The sequence below is a fragment of the Dendrobates tinctorius genome, unplaced genomic scaffold, assembly GCF_039654945.1.
Source record: "Dendrobates tinctorius isolate UK_male_01 unplaced genomic scaffold, ASM3965494v1 ptg000062l, whole genome shotgun sequence".
NCBI lineage: Eukaryota > Metazoa > Chordata > Amphibia > Anura > Dendrobatidae > Dendrobates > Dendrobates tinctorius.
The window spans coordinates 17,714,700-17,737,497 of record NW_027361730.1 but is presented as its reverse complement, the minus strand read 5'-3'; the positions used below and the strand labels follow the sequence as shown (position 1 = coordinate 17,737,497).

The 22,798-nt window shown below is 48.2% G+C and overlaps 1 protein-coding gene across 1 annotated transcript; it reads right to left on the bottom strand.

Moving 5' to 3' along the window:
* Positions 1-233: 233 nt before the first annotated feature.
* On the bottom strand, positions 234-20,831 carry FBXO22 (F-box protein 22). Its single transcript, XM_073579341.1, has 7 exons — positions 20,589-20,831; positions 17,145-17,283; positions 16,320-16,407; positions 15,444-15,539; positions 14,314-14,478; positions 2,226-2,391; positions 234-858 (listed from the first exon to the last, which is right to left on the bottom strand). Exons 1-7 carry the CDS (start codon positions 20,744-20,746, stop codon positions 447-449), a joined length of 1,224 nt encoding a protein of 407 aa, XP_073435442.1. The 5' UTR covers positions 20,747-20,831; the 3' UTR covers positions 234-446.
* Positions 20,832-22,798: the final 1,967 nt, after the last annotated feature.

The following is a 22,798-nucleotide window of genomic DNA, read 5'->3' as shown; positions in this document are numbered from 1 at the left end:
ACCTCAGCCTTTGTGCAAGGAGGAACAGGAGGAGCACTGCCTGAGCCCTGCAAAATGACCTCCAGCGGGCCACAAATGTGCATGTGTCTGCACAAAAGGTTAGAAACCAACTGCATGAGGATGGTCTGAGTGCCCAACGTCCACAGATGGGCACTCCATAGCAGATGACAACATTTGGATGATCCTATCGTGGCGCACAGGCGCCAAGCCCCTCGATAGTGATGGTAGCATCATTTTAGGAAAATGAAAGACACAAAATCTTTATTAAAGCCAAATAAAAGAGGCGAGATTAAACTTTTACAAAGTTTTTTTTTCCATTTTGAGGCAGTATTACATAATGTGACAATGACTAGTCTAAAGTTTCCGGCAGGAATTGTATGGAGCGCTGACATTTTTGGTTTTTACAGATTTCAGTATTTATGAATGATTAATGCAGGCAGCATTCATTACTTGGTGTGTCCGAAATGAATAATGGTCATCACTGTGGTGTATCCATGCAAAAGATTGTCCTTTACACCATTACATTCTCGCAGTGTAAAATTACCACTAACCACACGGTCACAACCAATCTCGCCATTGCCAAAAAAGCCAAACAGAGGCACATTGGGAAAGTGTTTCCGAAATGAGTCCGCCTCGATATTCTTCTTCTTGTAGTGCTGCTCCCCTCGGCCAACACATGCAAACATAAACCCCAAACTATTCTCCTCAGGAATGTTTGCTGCCTTCAGACGCTGCATGGCAGAGTCTACAGTCTTTTCATCATACACATCCTGGTCTAGAAGAACGGAGGCTCCCTGAATCTGTGGTCCACTCATCGCCAGACCAACTACACCAATGCAATCTGTACCTCGAGTCTTCCTGCAAAAAAATTTGCAAAATTGGAGACATGTCAGATCAAAATTGGCAGTGGAATTCTAGGAGTCCAAGAAGAAAAAATTAAAATCTCAGTACGGTCAGATTTTCACAAACTGACAGAAGAGAGAAGGTGGAGAAATTTTTTTTTTCTCATTTCTGTCCAAGTACGAGAAAAAGGGATGACACATCAAACTATGACAAGAGTAATCAGACAGTTTTTGTCAGATTCAGAACACATGACACATGCACAAAAACTGAACGGGTCATAAGACCCTGTTCACACCACCCAAGAACTAAGACACAAAAACAGAACACAGTATGACAAACGTGCATAAATACTCTGCTGTAAAACATATGTAACTGTAAGTAGCAAGTGCTAGTAAAAGATGTTAACAAAACCAGGGTATTTTGTTGATACGTTTTTTTGCAAAAAAATGTACGCTAAGCCACTCCGCCACGTCAAGGCATACCCTTCTCGGAGCAGTCCTATCTAATATATTTAAAAACCTGAACATGTGAATAATACCTTCATGAGCAGGGTTCAGAAAGGTGCTGCCCGGTATGGGCTCGCTGGGCAAAATGGCTTTTTATGCATGTCCCAAAGGAGAGAGGCGGGGATCTCCCAAAGCTTGCATAAGCAAGAAATCAATGGATTCAGAACACATGACACATGCACAAAAACTGAACGGGTCATAAGACCCTGTTCACACCACCCAAGAACTAAGACACAAAAACAGAACACAGTATGACAAACGTGCATAAATACTCTGCTGTCCTTTGTTGCTCCGGCTACTTACCTTCAGCAAGAGCATGTTTGCTGTTAATTGATGTGATTAATTAGCTTGTGCCACATTCAGAGCAGGAATAAATGTGTCACATGGATTTATTTCTTCCTACACTAACTAAGGAATACCCTCCTCAGACCATTTGGGGGCATCATGACCATGGACCAGATCTCAGAGGACAATAAAACTTTCACACTCCTTATCTATGAACTGTTCCAACATTTGCAGCCACAACTGTTTCTCCCCTTCCCATACTGGTAGTTCTGCTTCACGTCACTCGTCTTATCTATTGCATTATTCCTGCGTCCTGTTCTGTATAAATCTGTGATTATTCAGATTTTGTGTTATACTGAACCTGAAGAGGCCTGCGGAGTCTTGAAAGCAGTTACCATCTTTTCAGTTAGCCATTAAAAGGTATCAACCACTGAGGACTCTCAAATTTTAACATTTTTCTATCTACTGTCTAACACGGTACAAAGAAATATATTTTTCCTGTGTAAAATAAGTAGTGCAATGTATTTATGTTTTTGAAGGTGAAACCTCTAGCTGTAACTCAGATCTGAAAACTATACTAACTATACTTACGCCTGGGAAGAGAATGACGCCAGGTATTCCACCTGTCCACCGGCGATGATAATACTTTTCTCATTTAGAAGATTTAGAATTTGATTTAGGAAACGTGTCGCTCCATGCCTCCATGTGTTGTATCCAAACATTAGAACCACACGCAGATCTGGGTTATTTTTAAGGCCTGGAAATAAAAAAAAAAAAAAAAAAAAAAAAAAAACATTAAAGGGGTATTCTTATCGCCAAGATCCTATCCCAACATGTAGTAGGTGTAGTAATAATAATATTATCAAATACCTCCAATTAGAAATGTAATATAGTTCTACTGATTCGCTATGTTGCTTACCTCATATGCAGGACATTGCAAGTAGCTTAGGTATCCATGGTTACGACCACTAACAACTAACTGTCACTATATGAATGGCCATAACCATGGATACCTAAACTTCTGCAAAGCCCTGAACAAGGGGTAAATGACATTGTGAATCAGAAGAATTATACTACATTTCTAATTGAAGGCATTTGCTATTATTATTATTACACCCACTGCATATTGGGATAGGATCTTGGAGATGGGAATAACCCTAAGAAATGATGGTTTGCCTTAAAAAGTGGAGGAAAGTTACAGTGATTAACAGCAGTGTGGTGCACCACTGCTAGTCCTAATGTACTATACAGCTCCCACATAAAGGGGGGGAAATACACAAGTCAGTAAATTACCCCAGAAAACTGCCAGAGATCTGAGGCTTGGCAGATTTTTCTGACTCGGATGACGATTGCTGTAGGGCGGCTTCAGAAATATTGTGCCCAGTGCTACTTTCTCCAGTGTAATTATGCCAGGAAACTAAAACGATACATTTGCTATGATGTGCCTATTCACGCCTATTGATACCATGGTCGCCAAAGATGTTTTTTTTTTTACTTCCTGAACAACATGACAATAAATCATGGACAGATAGAAATTATCGAATCAGCAATGAATGTCTTTAGGAAGTAATAGTAAAATAATGATCAGTACAGTCACACGCTGCCCGGCTTGTAGATAATCACCAACACATCAGACCCTGGACTCACAAACCTATTGACATTTACCAATGGATGCTTCACATGTGATTAATTGTGGTCGTTAAGAAGCTTTAAAAGGGGGGTTTTATCCAGGGTTAGAAACATATGGCTACCATCTGCCAAGACCTGTGCGACACATGACTACAGCTTGTGCTGCCATTTTTCATTCTCTTTGCTCATCTCAACTGAAATGTATGGGACTGAGCTAATTCCATACCCAATCTAGGACACCACTTTAACCCTTTTTTTTATTATTATTATTCTTATTATTTTTTGTACGTGTGAGGGCTTATTTTTTGCAGGACGAGTTGTACTTTTGAATGACACCACCCATTTTACCACATAGTGTACTGCAAAAGGAAAAAAAAAATCCAAATGTGGTGATATTGTGACAAAATAGGGAACTTTGTGGACTCACCTTTTCTCTGAGCCAATCATTGGGGGGCACAGGACCACGGGTGTTATGCTACTGCCACTAGGAGGACACTAAGTAAACATAGAAAGATTAACTCCTCCTCTGCAGTATACACCCTCTGCTGGCTCTAGCCCGAACCAGTTCGATGACAAAACAGTAGGAGCTCATAACTAGCAAACAAGAGTACAATATGTCAAAACCAAAGAACAAACACAAGCCAAAAGGCTAACAGGGAGGGTGCCGTGTCCCCCAATGATTGGCTCGGACAAAATAATTTTACAGTGAGTACACAAAAATCCCTATTTCTCCTACTCCTCATTGGGGGACACACGACCATGGGACGTCCTAAAGCAGTCCCTGGGTGGGGAACACCACAACTGGAAATACCCCATGTACCAACAATTTACAGATGTGTTACTGCCGACTGCAGGATATGCCTGCCGAGGGCCGCATCTGCAGAAGCCTGAGCATGTATATTGTAGTGTTTTGTAAAAGTATGCAAGCTGGACCAAGTCGCAGCTTTGCAGACCTGCTCTGCTGACGCCTCGTGCCGAATGGCCCAAGAAGCACCTACTGACGGAGTGGAGTGTGCCTTAACCCCCGCTGGGACGGGCTTGCCCCTGACGCAGTAGGACTCCTGAATAGCCGAGCGAATCCACTTGGCTATTGTGGCCTTTAAAGCGGCTAGACCCTTCCTGTGCCCCTCCAGAATCACGAATAGTGCATCTGACTTGCGGAAATTAAGGTCCCATGGTTCCAACGGCATCATATAGGGAGGCACCACATGAGAGACTCCCTGAATGAAGGTCTTCACCTGTAATCTGTTGGCAATCCTGCGTTGAAACAGAATTGATAAGGCCGAAATCTGTCCCTTGGGAGAACTAAGAGCAAGACCTGACTCCAATCCGGTCTGCAGAAATTCCAAAATGGAAGGAATGGAAAACATGAGAGGAGAGCGTCCACGGTCCTTGCACCATGAGAAGAAAGTTTTCCAGTTGCGATGATAAATGCATATCGATGCGGGCTTCCTAGCACTAATCATGGGGGATATCACTTGCTGAGAAAAACCTGCTTGGGTTAGAACCCAGGATTCAACGGCCAAGCCGACAAACGCAGGGCCTCAGAGTTCTGGTGGTAAATCGGCCCTGGGAAAGCAGATCTGGGCGGTCCGGTAGTCGCTAGGGGATGTCGGCGACTAGTTGTACTAGATCCGCGTACCACGCCCGGCCAGTCTGGTGCGACTAGAATCACGGGCACCCCTTCCACTCTGATCTTTTTGATGACCCTTGGAAGTAACGGGAGCGGAGGAAATACGTACGGAAGCCGAAATTGATGCCAAGGAACGACCAGTGCGTCCGCTCCAATGGCTACTGAGTCGTGGAATCGAGCTATGAATTCAGGAACTTTGGTGTTCAGCCTTGAGGCCATCAGATCCACATCCGGAGTCCCCCAGCGACGGCAGATCTGCTGAAAGACCGCCGGATGCAGAGACCACTCTCCCGAGGCGAGACACTGGCGACTGAGAAAGTCTGCCGCTCAATTCTCTACGCCCGGGATGTGGACTGCAGAGATGACCGAGCGGTTCCTCTCGGCCCATAGGAGAATGTGACCTATGCCCCCCTGATGGTTGATGTACGCCACAGTTGTAGCGTTGTCGGATTGGATCCTGATGGGTCGACCTGCCAGGAGGTGATGAAACCGCAGAAGGGCTAACTTGATTGCTCATATCTCGAAAATGTTGATCAGTAGACGCGCCTCTTGAGAAGACCAGCGTCCCTGTGCCGTATGATGGTGGAAAACTGCCCCCCAGCCAAGAAGACTGGTGTCTGTGGCCACCACTAGCCAATATACTGGAAGAAAAGGACTTCCCCTGATCCAGTGAAGACTTCAGCGTCCGCCACCTGAGGGTCTGCCTGACCCGCTGAGACAGCCGTAATCGACGGTCAAGAGAGAACAGATTCCTGTCCCAAGCCGTCAGAAGCGCATGTTGCAACAGGAGGATGTGTAGCTGTGCGAATGGAACCGCCTCTATAGCTACCAGTTGTAAGACTAAAACCTTTTCCGGAGGAAGAATCACCAACCCTCGGGAAGTGTCCAGAATCATTCCCAAGAAAGAAATTCGCCGAGCTGGTACTGGTGACGACTTTTTTAAGTTTATCTTCCAGCCCAGGCGAGAAAGTGTATCCTTTGCGATACTCACTCATTCCTTGCAGGCCTGAAAAGACGGCCCTTTGATCAGGAAATCCTCTAGATACAGAAGCACTACCACTCCCCAAGCGTGAAGGATGGCCATGGCAGCCGCCATGACGTTGGTGAAGACTCTGAGGGTGGTGGCGAGGCCAAAGATGCAGATTGAAAGTGTTCCTCTCGAACCGCGAAGCGTAGAAATCTTTGCTCAGGGGGAAAAAAAAAAAATCGGAATGTGAAGGTAAGAATCCTGGATGTCTATGGACGCTAGGAACTCTTTCTCCATCGAGGCGATGACTGAACGGAGCGACTCCATTCTGAACTGTCGCACTCTGACAAACTTAACAGTTTCAAGTCCAGTATGGGCCACACTGTTCCGTCCTTTTTCGGAACCACACATAGGATCGAGTGAAAACCCTTGAACCTTTCGTTTTGAGGAACCAGGATAATAACTCCGTCCTTGCTAAGCGCATCTATAGCTCGGAAAAAATAGAATTAGACTTACCGGTAATTTGGTTTCTAGGAACCTTCCACGACAGCCACCTTGGAGGTTGTCTCCCCGCCCTAATGGGGGACAGGAAACACAAAGAGGTTAAATAACCCTCCCCTTCCTGCTACCTCCATTGTTTTTTCTGGACATACTAGCATGAATAGTTACCACCAGTAGAGCAGGAATCATCCAGTAATATATTAGATAGGGAGGGAAATTAGTGCTGTCGTGAAAGGTTCCTAGAAACCGAATTACCGGTAAGTCTAATCCTTTTTTCTCTAGTCACCTTCCACGACAGCCACCTTGGAGTTATACCAACACTAATTTTTAGGGAGGGACCACGGCTTGCAGAACACGTCTGCCGAATGTTAGATCCCTATTGAAATTCAGTCTGTAGTGTCTGGTAAAGGTGTGTACAGAGTACCAGGTGGCAGCTCTGCATATCTGCTCCGAAGACGCGTTCCCTCTTGCTGCCCATGATGTAGTGACTTATCGAGTAGAGTGGGCCTTTAGCGTCTCGGGAGGAGAAAGATCTGTTGATGAATATGCCAGGGAGATGGACTGCTTAATCCAACTTGCTATTGTGTTTTTTGCTGCCTTCTTTCCCTTGTTCCGTCCTGAATATTGAATAAACATGTTCTGGTCGATTGTCCAATCCCTGGTTAGTTCAAGGTAATGGACAACCACTCTGCGGACATCCAGGGTGTGGAACTTCTCTTCCTTCGTATTAGAAGGATTCGGGCAGAATGAGGGCAACACAATATCCTGACCTCTATGGAAGTCTAACACCACCTTGGGCATAAAGGAGGGGTCTAAGTGCAGTACTATACTGTCTGAGTTGAGCAGGAGGTATGGTTCCTGTATCGATAGGGCCTGAAGCTCCCCTACCCGTCTAGCAGTGGTGATTGCTACGAGAAAGACTGTTTTAAGTGTAAGGATCTTCAATGAAATTTCTGACAAGGGCTCAAACGGGGCCTGTGTTAGGCTATTGAGTACTATATTAAGATCCCAGGGGGGAACCCGACTAGGGAGTGAAGGCCATATTCTACCTGCAGCGGTCATGAATCGTTTGACCCAGCGGTGTCTGGCTAGGTCCTGGTCAAAAAAGGAGCTAAGGGCAGATACCTGTACCCTTAGCTTGATTGGTGTAAGACCTAGCTCTAACCCTTTTTGCAGGAAATCTAGGACCTGGGCAATATTGGGATGGAAGGGATCAGGAGCCCTAGGAAGACACCAGGACGAAAATTTTTTCCATATTTTGCCGTAAATGGCATTTGTTACTGGTTTTCTACTTTTTTGAAGGGTCCGAAATACTTCATCCGATAGTCCTTTGGCCCTTAGAATGTTGGCCTCAATAGCCAAGCCGCTAGTCTTAATTTGCTGGGGTTTGGGTGCAGTAAGGGACCTTGGAAAAGGAGGTCAGTTTTTTTGGGTAGAAGCAAGGGACCTTCCAGGGCCATGTTCAACAGGGCGCTGTACCAGCTCCGTCCTGGCCACATAGGAGCCACCAGGATTGTTGTGGCCTTGTCTTCTCTGATCTTCTGCAGCGTCTTTGCCAGCATAGGGATTGGAGGAAAGGCATAGGCCAGTCTGAAGACGCATGGACGAGCAAACGCATCCGTCCCCCGGGCTCCATACGTGGGACTGAGGGAGAAATAGGTTGTCGCTTTTGCGTTTCACGCATTTGCAAATAGATCGACTTCTGGGTCTCCCCATCTCGAGGTCAGGGACTGAAAGATCTCCTGATTCAAACACCACTCTACCGGATGGACATCTTTCCTGCTTAGGAAGTCCACATGGATGTTTTCTGACCCCTTCAGGTGCACCGCCGAGATGGATAGAAGGTGTTTCTCTGCCCAGAGGAAGATTCTTGTTGCTACTGTCCTCAGAGTGGCGTACTTCGTGCCCCCCTGGTGTCTGAGATATGCTACTGTGGTTACGTTGTCGGAGTATACCTGAACGTGATGGTTCCGTACAAGGGATGATGCGGCTTTCAGTGCTTCTTCCACTGCCTTCAATTCCCTTAGTTTTGAGGATCTGGATCTTATGTTCTGGGACCATTGTCCCTGGAAGTAAGATTCCTCCACCACGGCTCCCCAACCTCTCAGACTGGCATCGGTACATAGCATTTTCAGAGGAAGCTGGTCCCAGCTTATTCCTCGCCTCAAGTTCCGGTAAGTCAGCTACCACACTAGGGCTGATCTTACGTGTCCTGGAAGTGGAAGCCATTTTGACAGGTTGTTCGGATACTTCCTTGCGTGTGCCAGGACGTATGACTGAAGGACTTGCGTGTGTGCCTGTGCCCAGGATACCGCCTGAATACACGACGTCAGGGAACCCAGGATAGACATGGCGTCCCTCAGAGTCGGTGTTCTTTGTTCTTTGAACCGCATTATTCTCTGACGAAGGTCTGATTGACGATCCTCGGGGAGAAAGGACGCCCTTTTTTTCTGAATCTAAGAGGATCCCCAGGAATTTCTTCCTTGGGGAAGGATAAAGGTCCGACTTCTGGAGAATCGGGATCCAACCTAGGGATTCGAGCATCTGTAGGGTCTTTGATACGTCCTGGTTCAGCCGGGGTATAGATGGAGTGACAATGAGCTGATCGTCTAAATATGGCACAATGCATATTCCCTGAAGACGGATAGAAATGACTGCTTCCCTCATAATTTTCGTAAATACTCTTTGTGCTGGGGATACGCCAAATGGGAGGGCGTTGAACTGGATATGGCTGATCCCCTGGTCGTGTGAGACCGCGAACCTCAGGAACTTCCGGTGATCTGGATGAATTGGGACGTGGTAATAAGCATCCCTTAGGTCTATCGTAGCCATCTGCCATCCTTGTCCGATAAGAGGGATTGCCGATTTTACTGACTCCATCTTGAACCTCCGGTATTTGATGAAGCGATTCAGGGGTTTCAGGTTTATGATAAGCCTGTGTTTCCTGGAGGGCTTCTTTACCAGGAATAAACGGGAGTAACGTCCTCTGCCTATTTCTTGTGGAGGTACATGCAAGATTACTCTTTCCCGTAATAGATCTTCTATCTGAAGAAGTAGGACCTTTTGGAGACTTGGGGTCTGTGCAGGGGTGACTCTTAACGCATGTGAGGGGGGATGCTCGAACTCCAGTTTCAGCCCTGACTGTATAGTATGCAGGATCCACTGGTTCGAGGTCGTGGCCTGCCATTGGGCGAAAAACTGAGTGAGCCGACCCCCCCACTGGGAAGTCACTGTTTGTCCGGGGGTTGTTGTTGCTGAGGGACAAGTATGTTTTCCCCCTCCCCCCCTTCGGGTAGCTCCATCGTCCCGTCTTACCTTTCCCTCTGAACTCCTTCTGGGAGGGCTGTTCTCGTGGGGGACGAAAAAATCGTCTTTTGGCGACTCTCTGTTCAGGTAGGGATTTCTTTTTGTTGGAAGCCTTTTTGAGGATGTCATCCAGACTGGCCCGAACACGTGGTGCCCCTGTAAGGGGATGGCACAAAGTTTTGTCTTAGAGGTGATGTCGCCCCCCCCCATGAATTCAGCCACAGGGCTCTTCTAGCCGAATTTGAAAGGACTAGGGACCTTGTTGCTACCCGCACCGTTTCTCCTGAAGCATCGGCTAAAAAACCTGTTGCTTTTTGGAGGATGGAATGGGAATCTAAGATTTACTCTCTGGGAGTACCCCCTGAGAGGTGCTCCTCTAATGTACGAAGCCAGAGAAACAATGATCTGGCGACGCAAGTAGATGCAATATTTGCTTTGAGCAAGTTCGTCGAAGCTTCCCAGGATTTTTTAAGATGGCTCTCTATCTTACGATCCATGGGATTCTTCAATTGGGAAGCGTCCTCGAAGGGAAGGGACGTCTTTTTAGTAACTTTGGAGACCTGAACATCTATTTTAGGGACCTCCCACAAAGAGTTGTCACCCTCGAGGGGAAAGCGGCTTTTTAGTTCGGAGGGTACACTGAGTGCCTTCTCGGGAGAAGACCACTCCTGAGCTATCAGATTTTGTATGATTTCGTGCACTGGGAACCCCTTTCTACCTCTGGGTCTCAGCCCCCCAAACATCTCATCTTGGACAGAGAGCTTGACCTCCCTCCTCCTCCACCCCATGGTATTTCTCACCATGGAGACTAACTCCTCCATATCCTCAGAGGAGAAATAGTATTTCTTTGCGTCATGTTTGGAGGTGGATGTGGAGCCCTCATTCTCCCAAATATCCTCTGACCCTGAGGAACGGATTTCTTCCGAATCTGAATCGGCTTCCGTAGGTGCCCTTTTCCTCTTTTTTGGGGGAGGACCCTGGGTCACTGGGGACTGGGCTGCCATGGAGGTCTGAACCTCCTGTTTAAAGAGAGTTTTTATGCTGTCAAACAGGGAGGGTTGTTCAGTGCGCAAAATGTTTTGCGTACAGGGTTGGCATAACTTCTTATAATCAGAAGGGAACGTGGAACCACAGATACCACATTTGCGGGGGTTTCTTGGGGCAGAGGCCTTGTCTCCCTGTAAGAAGAGAGAGAAGGCTTACTCAGACCCGTGCCACCAAAGTTTGAAAGGTAAGGGACCGGCCCTGCTACTCACTGTAGGAGGGGGAACGCTGGGCTCCGCAGATACAGCAGTCGAGGGCTTTTCACCATCCATGTCTGCACTCACACCACAGACACACTGTGCTTACCTGGAGCCTGTGGCACCCTTATATGGGAGTTGCAGCGTTGCTTGTTTCGTGCCCCTCCTTCCTCCTGGTCCGTGGGGAGGAACGATCGCCCGACCCCATGCTGCTACAGGATTCCAGTGCGCGTCCTCCATCACAGGAAACGCTGGAGGACGCGAACCGGAAGCGCGCGCCGACGTCACTTCCGGTCGGGCGCCCGCCCCCTCCTGACGTGAGCATGGCCCGTACAGCAGTGTGGGAGGAAGGAGGAAGCCGGGGAGCTGGCTAGAGGACCCCATCCAGCACTATACTGCCCCGCTTTACCCCGGAGGGCGCGGGAGGGGCGGACCAGTCCCGATTCACACCGGGAAGTGGAGGAGGAAAGGCGAACCCCCCGACCTCGGCTGCCCAGCTGTGAGTATCTAGGAGCTCCGCTCGCTGGCCACGGCAGCTCCTTGTAACCTCTTCATGCCCCACTGGGGGACAGGAAAAACACTGGCGGTAGCAGGAAGGGGAGGGTTATTTAACCTCTTTGTGTTTCCTGTCCTCCATTAGGGCGGGGAGACAACCTCCAAGGTGGCTGTCGTGGAAGGTGACTAGAGAAAGGCTGTTGCCTTTGTCTTGGGAGGAGAACACGGGAAAAAACGTGTTGGAGGAGAGAAGGAAACTATTTTGTATCCAGAGGACACCAAATCTCTGACCCACTCGTCGTGAACGACCGAGAGCCAGGCTTGACGGCCACCTACTTTGTTGGTGCCCACCGGATACCGCACTAAGTCATTGTGTAGAGGATCTATGAGATCTGGCTCCCTTGGATCCAGACTGTCTTGGCCTGCTTTTCCAGGAATGGGTGGGTCTGAATGAGACCTGGGAACCTCTATCCCTACGCGGGGCCAGCCCCTATCCAGAAGAGACGGTTGTAGAGGACCAGTTGGGGTTGCTATGAAAAGTCCAGGTACGAACTTGTTGTTGTTGGCTCTGAAATGGCCGAGTGGGCCTTTGCTGGGGAAGGAACTTACTCTTCCCTCCAGTAGCGTCGTAGACAAGTTGATACAGTTTTTCTCCAAATAAGCGACCACTCTGATAGGGCAGAGAGGTTAGGGACTTTTGGAAGCAGAATCCGCTCACCAGTCTCTGAGCCATATTGCCCTCCTAATGGTGATGGCATATGCTGCTGCCTGTGCAGCGCAGTTGGCCACATCCAAAGAAGCGGTCACCACGAAATCCCCGTCCCGAGATATCTGGCTAGCGAGGCATGCCGCCCGCCTCAGGGGGGAGATCAGTTTCCTGAATGGCTGCAGTCAAAGTCTCAGCCCAAGAGACCATAGCCTTAGTCACCCAGGTCGCGGCAAAGGATGGAAAGAGCGAAGCTCAGGAAGCCTCAAAATCTGATCGAGCAAGGTTGTCAATTTGACGGTCAGTAGGATTTTTGACTAAAAGAGCTATCGGACAAGGATAAAAGTGTTTTGGATGCAAGCCGCGATACGGGAGGATCCACTGGGGGGGGGACTGTAACGAATCCTTCCTTAAATCAGGAGCAAAGGGATATCTTGACTCAATGGGCTTCTGCCCTGTGAAACGCTTGTCTGGTCGATCCCTATGTCTTTCAACAATGTCATTAAACTCGGGGTGATTGCCAAACACCCTGTCAGGGTGTTCAGTCCTCTTAAAAGACACGGCGTGATCTGGGATAGATACAGTTTCCTTGTCCACCCTCAGAGTCTTGATGACTGACTCAATGAGGGAAATCAACTGTCTCCTGATAATTCTGCGAGTCCTGATCTAATTTTTTCTTCAAATTGTTTTAGATGTGAAAATAAAAGATGGCAATTTCTAAAAAAAATTTAAGATTGTGTCGCCATTTTCCGAGACCCATAACGCTTTCATTTTTCAGTCTACGGAGCTCTGTGACTGCTTCATTTTTGTGGGGTGAGATGATGTTTTTATTGATTCCATTTTGGGACAGATATGACATTGTGATTGCTTTTAACAAATGTTTTAGTGGCGTCGCGGCTAAAAAACGAAAAAAAAAAATTGACATTTTTTATTTTTTTTTGTTTACGGGTCAAGTTAATTATTTTTATATTTTGATATATCCAACTGTACAAAACACGGTGATATGGCATGTGTATCTTTGAAATTTTTTTATTAACTTTATTTTTCAATGGGGCGGGGGAAAGAGGAGTGATTCAAACCTATGCTTTGATTTTTGCCATATTTTTTAATACTTTTTTTTTTTTTTTTTTAACTTTTTAGTGCATTTATTAGTCCTTTTAGGGTACTTGAACCAGTGATACCACAGCCTGGGTTTCACAGGACCCAGTTTTACAGTCTTCAAGAGAACCCCGGCTGTCATAGTAACCCATCAGCGCCCAGCGATTGCGTCACGGGGGCGATGATGGCAGCATAGAATGACGCGCCCCCATGCCACCGCAAGGCTAGTGCCACTATAAGGATATGGCAGCGGCATTTAACAGGTGAACAGTTGTCAGCAGCTGTTTCAGGCAGCTTCTTCTGGCTTTGTGTCACAGCCCTTATCTGCTGGATATGGGATGGGCTCACCCCATGAGACTGATCTATATACATCTGCTGCCAACTTGCACTGTACATCTATGTCAGATGTCAGAATGGGGTTTCCGCTCCGTACACTGTCGACATCCGGCCGCTGCAAGAGTTGGCTGTAACATCTGAACCGAGGGGGTGCCGGTGTTGGTCCCCCAGCAATCTCATTTTTTATTTACCTATATGTACAATTTAGGGCAGATTGGTCCAGTCTTTTGGCTGTAAATTAATATTTGCTTTCAAGTCCCGTTTTTAAGTGAATATCTCGAGAACAATATTGTATTTCTTTTATTTTAGGGAATATGTCTAGTGAATTGAAACCTGGTGTAAAACCTTTCTGAAGCTTCTAATTTACCTGTGTGGCAAATGTGGAGCAGGTTTATGCTGTCTTTTACAAATTATTATTGAAGTTGTGTTTTATTTGGTGACTATTTCTAAAATGGTAAGCTTAGAAAGCTGGGGATAACGGGAGCCGATGCACAATCCATTTAAATGTTGCTGCAAGACTGACAGTGGCATTTTAATGGTTAACAGCAGCAATTTGCGCTTTATTTTAATTGCTGCCGTTAAGAGACAGATGTCGGCAGTGTAACTCAGCCGACATCTACGGCGGCTGGAGGGAGCTCAGCTCTGAGCCCCCTCCTCACTTGTGTACCCCCAGCCCTGACATACAGGGGAGTCATTTTGCGCTAAGGGGATAAAGTACAACGTGAAGCCTGTTCGTGTTTTAACAGAGTATTCATAGTAAAACTCACCAGCTTCTTCAAGTACGTTCTCATCAAACACTTTATTCTTCGAGTCCTTAAAGAGGTGAAATTTTTGGATCTTTACCCCATTGATTTTTGGAAAGAGAAGTGCAAAGCCAGACTCCCCATCTTCTAATTCTCTGGGTGGATTACTGGCAGACCCTATGGGTGTCACTAGTGTAAAAACAAACAAATTAATGTAAGAAGCAAGTGAATTCCATGAATAGTGACTCAGTTGCAGTCTACAGGAAGACTATGGACAGCAGAACTATACTAGATGGCTCCGTTCTGCAAGGTCAGGCAAAACCACTTTAGGTAATGATATTGGCACCAACAGCAACCAGTGCTGTACGTCGGGTACTGTTCCTAAACCCGCAACAGAAAATACTGAAAATTTACTACTCCAATGACAAGACTCCCCCTTACTGGGAAATCTGAAGACAGAATCCGTATAATACACAAGGAATGCACAAAAGCTCCAGAAGGAACAGAACCACCGGCATCTCTGTGATCAGATGTCAGCGCAGTCTGGTGGGTGTCCATACAGGGAACCGGACAGCAGAAGCATGCTGCCTACACCACGGCGTCATGTATCCGGCACTGGCTGTATGATTTCTGCCATATAAGTGTAATTTTTATACACTGAAGCAGACATACTTTAAAAGAAACTGGGGGCTGAGGCGCCTCGGAGACTAGTTGGCCAGGTGGGTCCTCGGAGGCTTCTCCTCGACTGCTGCCCAGGACTGACAGGTCTCTCCCCGCGTGCATGTATAGGGAGAGACCTGTGAGTAAATGGCAGCGCGCGGACAGAAGCCGCCAGGGACTCGCCTGTCCACTAGTCTCCCGTGAGGCTCGGTTTCCAGCAGCTTTTAAAGTACGTTTTGTCCTGAAACACTGAAGCATCTCAAAGTTAAACTTATAGGACTGAAATGATACAGCCGGCGTCTCATACCTGCTGCCGTGTGTCGGGCAGCATGTATCCGTGTCAGGTTCCCTGTAATAGCTGATGTGGCCACCCAATATTACACCCATCCCATAGAGAATTCACATTTTCATGTACTCCGTCCATAACACAAAGAACAGAAATAGGATGAGAGCAGAACGTATGACGCCCAACTATACAGCACATGGTACATTACCTACAGTTCCCGGCGTGGCAAGTCCCACAATGTCACAGTCCTTGGGCAGCAGTTTCTCCAAGGAAGTTGCAGTTTCTACACCGTGTTTCTTTTTTGCTACAAAAGAAGAACGAACGTCATTGACTACACCAGACAGTAACACCGCATGCGCCCCTTACATGACGCGGACACGGCGTTCTCAGTGAGGCTCCTTTCCTGGGTCAAGCTTCAGCCATAGAACTTACATTACACTTGATGCCGCCTTAAGGGGTTTCCGGTCTCAGACGAAAAGTCTGCAGTTGCTCGATGTGACTGCAAACTGAAGACTTCTGACAGTGTGCAATGTGCACGCAATCACGAAGAAAAGCTGGATGAGAGGAGTCGGCCCATGAACGTAAGTGAGCAAGTCAGATACCAGCAGTCGCAACACCACTCCTTTGTGTGGGGCACGCAGGGGAATCGTGACAGTGCGCACATCACATACTGTCATGATTAAGCGGTCTGCAATCACATAGAGCAACTGCAGACTTTTCCTCCTTAAATATCCACCATATTTATTATGCGTTTTTGATTAGGAAAATTTGGGTACAAACTTCTGGTGAAAATATAGGAAAACTAATAGGTGGTGTAAACCTGTAAACTTACAGCACAGTGTAACGATGTAGTCTAAGGCTGCACTGCCTAAAGCTATGTGCACATGGAGGATCTCAGTGAGATTTTGGAGCAGAACCAGATCTCAAACTTTGAGTTTCTGCTCCAAAAACGCTGCAAAAAGACGGTGTGCACACAGCCTAAGCATTAGATAATATGGAAACGCTGCTCCTCGAGCTCTGTGCTCCCCGTCTATAACACGGAGACTTCCCGTGGCATAACGAGCTGTTACGTTGGATCGTTTACCTTTCTTCGGACCGCAGTGTGCTCCGTGATCATTAAGGGAGTCGGCGTCTGTGAAGTACAGGAAGATCTCTGGTATTATGTAGACTTTCTGTAGGAGAGAGCAGAGTCCGCTGTCAGTGCATGTTCTCCAGGAGAGGGCCATCGTGTGGTTAATGCAGGTGTAGCACATCAGCCATATACATATTCCACCCACCTTCTGTACACTAGAGATCAGCGGATCGATTCATACAAGCCCTGTCCACGCTCCAGGTCAGTGCTCTCCGGCCGTGGCAGAAGCTGCATGAATTTCCTTACCCTTAGGCATGGGCTCCTGGGCTCGGCTTCTGAGGCCCCAGCTCCTGGTCTACGGAAAAGACTCCACTACATAGTGGGGCGCATGAATCTACACTGGGACGGGCATGGAAATTCTGGGAATGAGTGACATTCTAGAAAATGTTTCCTGGGAATGGTGTGTAAGGGTATAGCCAGATAGCATTTATTGTACGTGCCCACCCGGCGGGTACATCCGATTAATCCACAGCCCCCCATTCACCCATCAGAGGTCTAGTGTATGGCTGGCATACACTGTTGTAACCTAAAGATCGGCTGCTGCTCCCATATAGCGTAGCCATGGTGTCCAGCCTTCTCCGACAGTTCCACAGACAAGGAAGGGAATGGAGGTCGAGCGCAGGCATCTCTGCTCCATTCAAGATGGGGCTGCGGAGCTTATTTCCCAGGTGTCAGGGGCCCAACGATGATCCTCTTGCCCGTGGAAAGGGCATAACTATCAGGAAAATAACTTATTAAATTCCTACAAATCCCATTTTAGAAAAATGTTTCTCTAACCTCTAATTCTTCTTTCACAACTAGGACCAAAGGGTGTCCTCCCGAATCCAGCTCTCCGGCCCCCACAGTGGACAGCCATGCCACCCTCTGCCGGGCCTTCAGCTTCCGCCAGGCACAATCTCTCCATAATCTACAAACACTACAAAAAGGGAAACAGACAACAAAACATTTTACAGACAGCTGTCGTCAATAACAACACCGTATAATAATAATAATGTGCTCTAAGCAGGAGGCAGTGATAACAGAGTGTACAGATGCAGCAGAGTTCAGCGTGTGAGCTGTCAGTGCGCAGCTCCTTAGCAGTGTCTGGGGTTTCTACAAAGATGTAATGTTAGATCAGAGGTTTTATAATGCACAATGGGGGCTTCACATGATAGTCAACCCTGCTACATTTGTACCGCCTGTCCGGATACATGACAGTCAGCTCAGCTACATCTGTACCACGTGTCCAGGTACATGACAGTCAGCTCTGCTACATCTGTACCACGTGTCCGGGTACATGACAGTCAGCTCAGCTACATCTGTACCACGTGTCCAGGTACATGACAGTCAGCTCTGCTACATCTGTACCACGTGTCCGGGTACATGACAGTCAGCTCTGCTACATCTGTACCACTTGTCAGTGCACATGACAGTCAACTCTGCTACATCTGTACCGCCTGTCCGGATACATGACAGTCAGCTCAGCTACATCTGTACCACGTGTCCAGGTACATGACAGTCAGCTCTGCTACATCTGTACCACGTGTCCGGGTACATGACAGTCAGCTCAGCTACATCTGTACCACGTGTCCAGGTACATGACAGTCAGCTCTGCTACATCTGTACCACGTGTCCGGGTACATGACAGTCAGCTCAGCTACATCTGTACCACGTGTCCAGGTACATGACAGTCAGCTCTGCTACATCTGTACCACGTGTCCGGGTACATGACAGTCAGCTCTGCTACATCTGTACCACTTGTCAGGGCACATGACAGTCAACTCTGCTACATCTGTACCGCCTGTCCGGATACATGACAGCTCAGCTACATCTGTACCACGTGTCCAGGTACATGACAGTCAGCTCTGCTATATCTGTACCACGTGTCCGGATACATGACAGTCAGCTCTGCTACATCTGTACCACGTGTCCGGGTACATGACAGTCAGCTCTGCTACATCTGTACCACGTGTCCGGGTACATGACAGTCAGCTCTGCTACATCTGTACCGCCTGTCCGGGTACATGACAGTCAGCTCTGCTACATCTGTACCACGTGTCCGGGTACATGACAGTCAGCTCTGCTTCATCTGTACCACGTGCCCGGGTACATGACAGTCAGCTCTGCTACATCTGTACCACTTGTCAGGGCACATGACAGTCAACTCTGCTACATCTGTACCGCCTGTCCGGATACATGACAGTCAGCTCAGCTACATCTGTACCACGTGCCCGGGTACATGACAGTCAGCTCTGCTACATCTGTACCACTTGTCAGGGCACATGACAGTCAACTCTGCTACATCTGTACCGCCTGTCCGGATACATGACAGTCAGCTCAGCTACATCTGTACCACGTGTCCAGGTACATGACAGTCAGCTCTGCTATATCTGTACCACGTGCAGTCAGCTCTGCTACATCTGTACCACGTGTCCGGGTACATGACAGTCAGCTCTGCTACATCTGTACCACGTGTCCGGGTACATGACAGTCAGCTCTGCTACATCTGTACCGCCTGTACAGGTACATGACCGTCAGCTCTGCTACATCTGTACCGCCTGTCCAGGTACATGACAGTCAGCTCTACTACATCTGTACCACGTGTCCGGGTACATGACAGTCAGCTCTGCTACATCTGTACCACGTGTCCGGGTACATGACAGACAGCTCTGCTACATCTGTACCGCCTGTACAGGTACATGACCGTCAGCTCTGCTACATCTGTACCGCCTGTCCAGGTACATGACAGTCAGCTCTGCTACATCTGTACCGCCTGTACGGGTACATGACAGTCAGCTCTGCTACATCTGTACCGCCTGTCCGGGTACATGACAGCCAGCTCTGCTACATCTGTACCGCCTGTCCGGGTACATGACAGTCAGCTCTGCTACATCTGTACCGCCTGTCCGGGTACATGACAGTCAGCTCTGCTACATCTGTACCGCCTGTCCGGGTTACATGACAGTCAGCTCTGCTACATCTGTACCGCCTGTCCGGGTTACATGACAGTCAGCTCTGCTACATCTGTACCGCCTGTCCAGGTACATGACCGTCAGCTCTGCTACATCTGTACCGCCTGTCCGGGTTACATGACAGTCAGCTCTGCTACATCTGTACCGCCTGTCCAGGTACATGACAGTCAGCTTTGCTACATCTGTACCGCCTGTCCGGGTACATGACCGTCAGCTCTGCTACATCTGTACCGCCTGTCCGGGTACATGACAGTCAGCTCTGCTACATCTGTACCGCCTGTCCGGGTTACATGACAGTCAGCTCTGCTACATCTGTACCGCCTGTCCGGGTTACATGACAGTCAGCTCTGCTACATCTGTACCGCCTGTCCAGGTACATGACCGTCAGCTCTGCTACATCTGTACCGCCTGTCCGGGTTACATGGCAGCCAGCTCTGCTACATCTGTACCGCCTGTCCAGGTACATGACCGTCAGCTCTGCTACATCTGTACCGCCTGTCCGGGTTACATGACAGTCAGCTCTGCTACATCTGTACCGCCTGTCCAGGTACATGACCGTCAGCTCTGCTACATCTGTACCGCCTGTCCGGGTTACATGACAGTCAGCTCTGCTACATCTGTACCGCCTGTCCGGGTACATGACAGTCAGCTCTGCTACATCTGTACCGCCTGTCCGGGTACATGACAGTCAGCTCTGCTACATCTGTACCGCCTGTCCGGGTTACATGACAGTCAGCTCTGCTACATCTGTACCGCCTGTCCGGGTTACATGACAGTCAGCTCTGCTACATCTGTACCGCCTGTCCGGGTTACATGACAGTCAGCTCTGCTACATCTGTACCGCCTGTCCGGGTACATGACAGTCAGCTTTGCTACATCTGTACCACGTGTCCGGGTTACATGACAGTCAGCTCTGCTACATCTGTACCGCCTGTCCAGGTACATGACAGTCAGCTTTGCTACATCTGTACCGCCTGTCCGGGTACATGACCGTCAGCTCTGCTACATCTGTACCGCCTGTCCGGGTACATGGCAGCCAGCTCTGCTACATCTGTACCGCCTGTCCGGGTTACATGACAGTCAGCTCTGCTACATCTGTACCGCCTGTCCGGGTACATGGCAGCCAGCTCTGCTACATCTGTACCGCCTGTCCGGGTACATGACATTGCTGCCCACAGGATACACAGACATGACAGAAGGCTCTATGGGCCCTGGGGAGCAGGTGCACGCTGGGCTTTGTAGTCCCCGCAGGCTCGGGAGAAGCACACACCAGGCTGCCCGCAGCAGAGCTTTGCTCGGTAGGAAGCTCATCACTCTCTCCACGACCTCCGCCAGCGTGCTGAGCACGTAGTGGTCCAGGCTGCTGTGGGCTTTTGGCCCGTTACTCTCCAGCACTTCCCCACACGGCTCCATTTCCATTACAGACATTGTCTCGGAACAACAGCACAAACTTCCGGCGGAATAAGCTTGGCGTCACGGAGTCTCATTGCTGCCATGGATACGACGCACGACGCGCCTGGAGCCGCCATTTTTTATTTGGGAGAAATGTATGTGCGAAGTGTGCTTACTGCGCATGCGTATGATCGAGAGCCGTCACCTGACATCAGTACCTGCAGTCCGCACATCTCTTCTCTTGGCCGGACTATTGGAACTGCAGTGTAGGTGGACAAAGGAGAAAATCAGCGGTGCAGGGGGCGGATCCGCGCCGGAATCTGCCCCTCTATTCTGAGGAATGTGCTGTTATTGCTCTGCAGGATCTGCACGACTGCGTCTTTTAACCCCTTACGACAGGACAATATTTTTGCCTCTTTTTTATTCCTTTCTGTCATGGACGTACAATTGTTTTATACTGGACAAATTGTTGTATGTTATTTTCTGCGCTGTTTTGGGTACGTCATTTACTGTGTCATTTTCATACAGTTTGTTCACAACACGAATAATGAAAAAAAAGTTGTTTTGTGTAATAAAATGTGCTTTATATAAATTAGTAGCTGTTTCTTGCGGTGGAGACTAGGCTTTTTCCCATTCTTTTTCCAGATGTTTATGTGTTTAGAGTTTTGAATAAATTCTCCCGTAACGGATCATCAAAGATTTATGGGGAACGGTGTTTTCCAGTGTAAGGTCCCCATACACGTAATGTCGGCTGAACTGGGGTGTTGTCAGGTTCAGCCGACCTTCTGACCTGTAGGGTGACAACCGACTGACAGGAAGATATTTATGTGGCATGTCTGATTTCAGACTAGAGATGAGCCGCAGGCACCGATGTCTATTGCAGAAAACACGAGAGACGGCTGTCGGCCGAGCCATTGTCGGAAGCGTCGTTCATTCGACTGTCATCCAATGTGCAGGAGCCATAATGGGACTGTGATCACAGGACGACTGATCAAACGAAGTGCCGGTGCTCCATGGCGGGGCCAATCATCTATCTCCTCTCTCCCCCTTTATTTGATTGACAGCTCAGGCTTCACAGGCAAGAGCATAGATATATGGAAACCGAGCAGGTGGGAAGGTGTATATAAAGGATAGGCCCTGCCATGGAGCACGGAGCGCATGGACTTGGTTTGAACAGTCATTCTGTGCTAACAAGAGTCCCCTGTAAGGCTGGAGTCACACTTACCATATAAAAAAATCGGTTGGATTTTGACAGAGGAGAATCGCATCAATATTTCGTGAACAGTGATCTGTATGTAATCCGTTGGCAATGTGAGGATGCGATTTCCTTGCATCTAAGTATCCGTGTGACATCCGCATGGCAAGATTTTCTCGCAGCCTTGCAATATGGACATATTTCTAGGCCTGAAATAAAAATCAAATTCAGCAACCCTATTTATTGCCTCTACAACAGGTGTCAGTCTCCAATCTTTGCTTGTGGTATTTCTGCTTTGTGTCAGACAGGCTTACTTTCAATACACCTGAGCAGGTTCTTTTCCATTGGGTTTTGTCTCAACGTTTTGGGGAGCCATACCCAGTGATTGTAGATCCGAGGAGGAGACGATTTTCGATACATCTGCTTTTGAGGCAACAGCTGACTAAAGGGCATATGTATCTCTATGCAGCCATCCTGACATGTTCTTCCAATATTGTCAGATGAGCGTGCCCACATTTGACATTCTGATAGAGATTGTGCGCCTTGGGGTCACCTTTAAAGGGAACCTGTCACCCCCCCAGGGCATTTTTAAGTAAAAGAGCCACCTTCAGCAGCACTATGGCTGCATTCTATGAAGGTGGCTCTTCTTTTTCTGACCCCTAGTAACGCTGAAATATTGCCTTTTATAACTAGCTCCTCATACCTGTAATGTGTCCCATAGGTATGTTGTGTCCCCCTGTATCAGCCGCCTACCATCCGTCCATAATGCCTGTCCGGTGTCTTGGCGCCGCCCACCATCTGTCCATCATGATGCCCCTGTGCGTCGCTGCCCCCTCCTGTTTTGAATTCCGGCGCCTGCGCTGTGACAAGAGTTCTCGGGCATGCGCAGTGCG

Coding starts and splice junctions, on each gene's coding strand:
- FBXO22 (XM_073579341.1), bottom strand. CDS start 20,746: ATGTCTGTAATGGAAATGGAGCCGTGTGGGGAAGTGCTGGAGAGTAAC. Junction 15,540..16,319: donor ACACTGCGGTCCGAAGAAAG/GTAAACGATCCA, acceptor CTTCTTTTGTAG/CAAAAAAGAAACACGGTGTA. Junction 14,479..15,443: donor TGCCACGCCGGGAACTGTAG/GTAATGTACCAT, acceptor TTTTTACACTAG/TGACACCCATAGGGTCTGCC.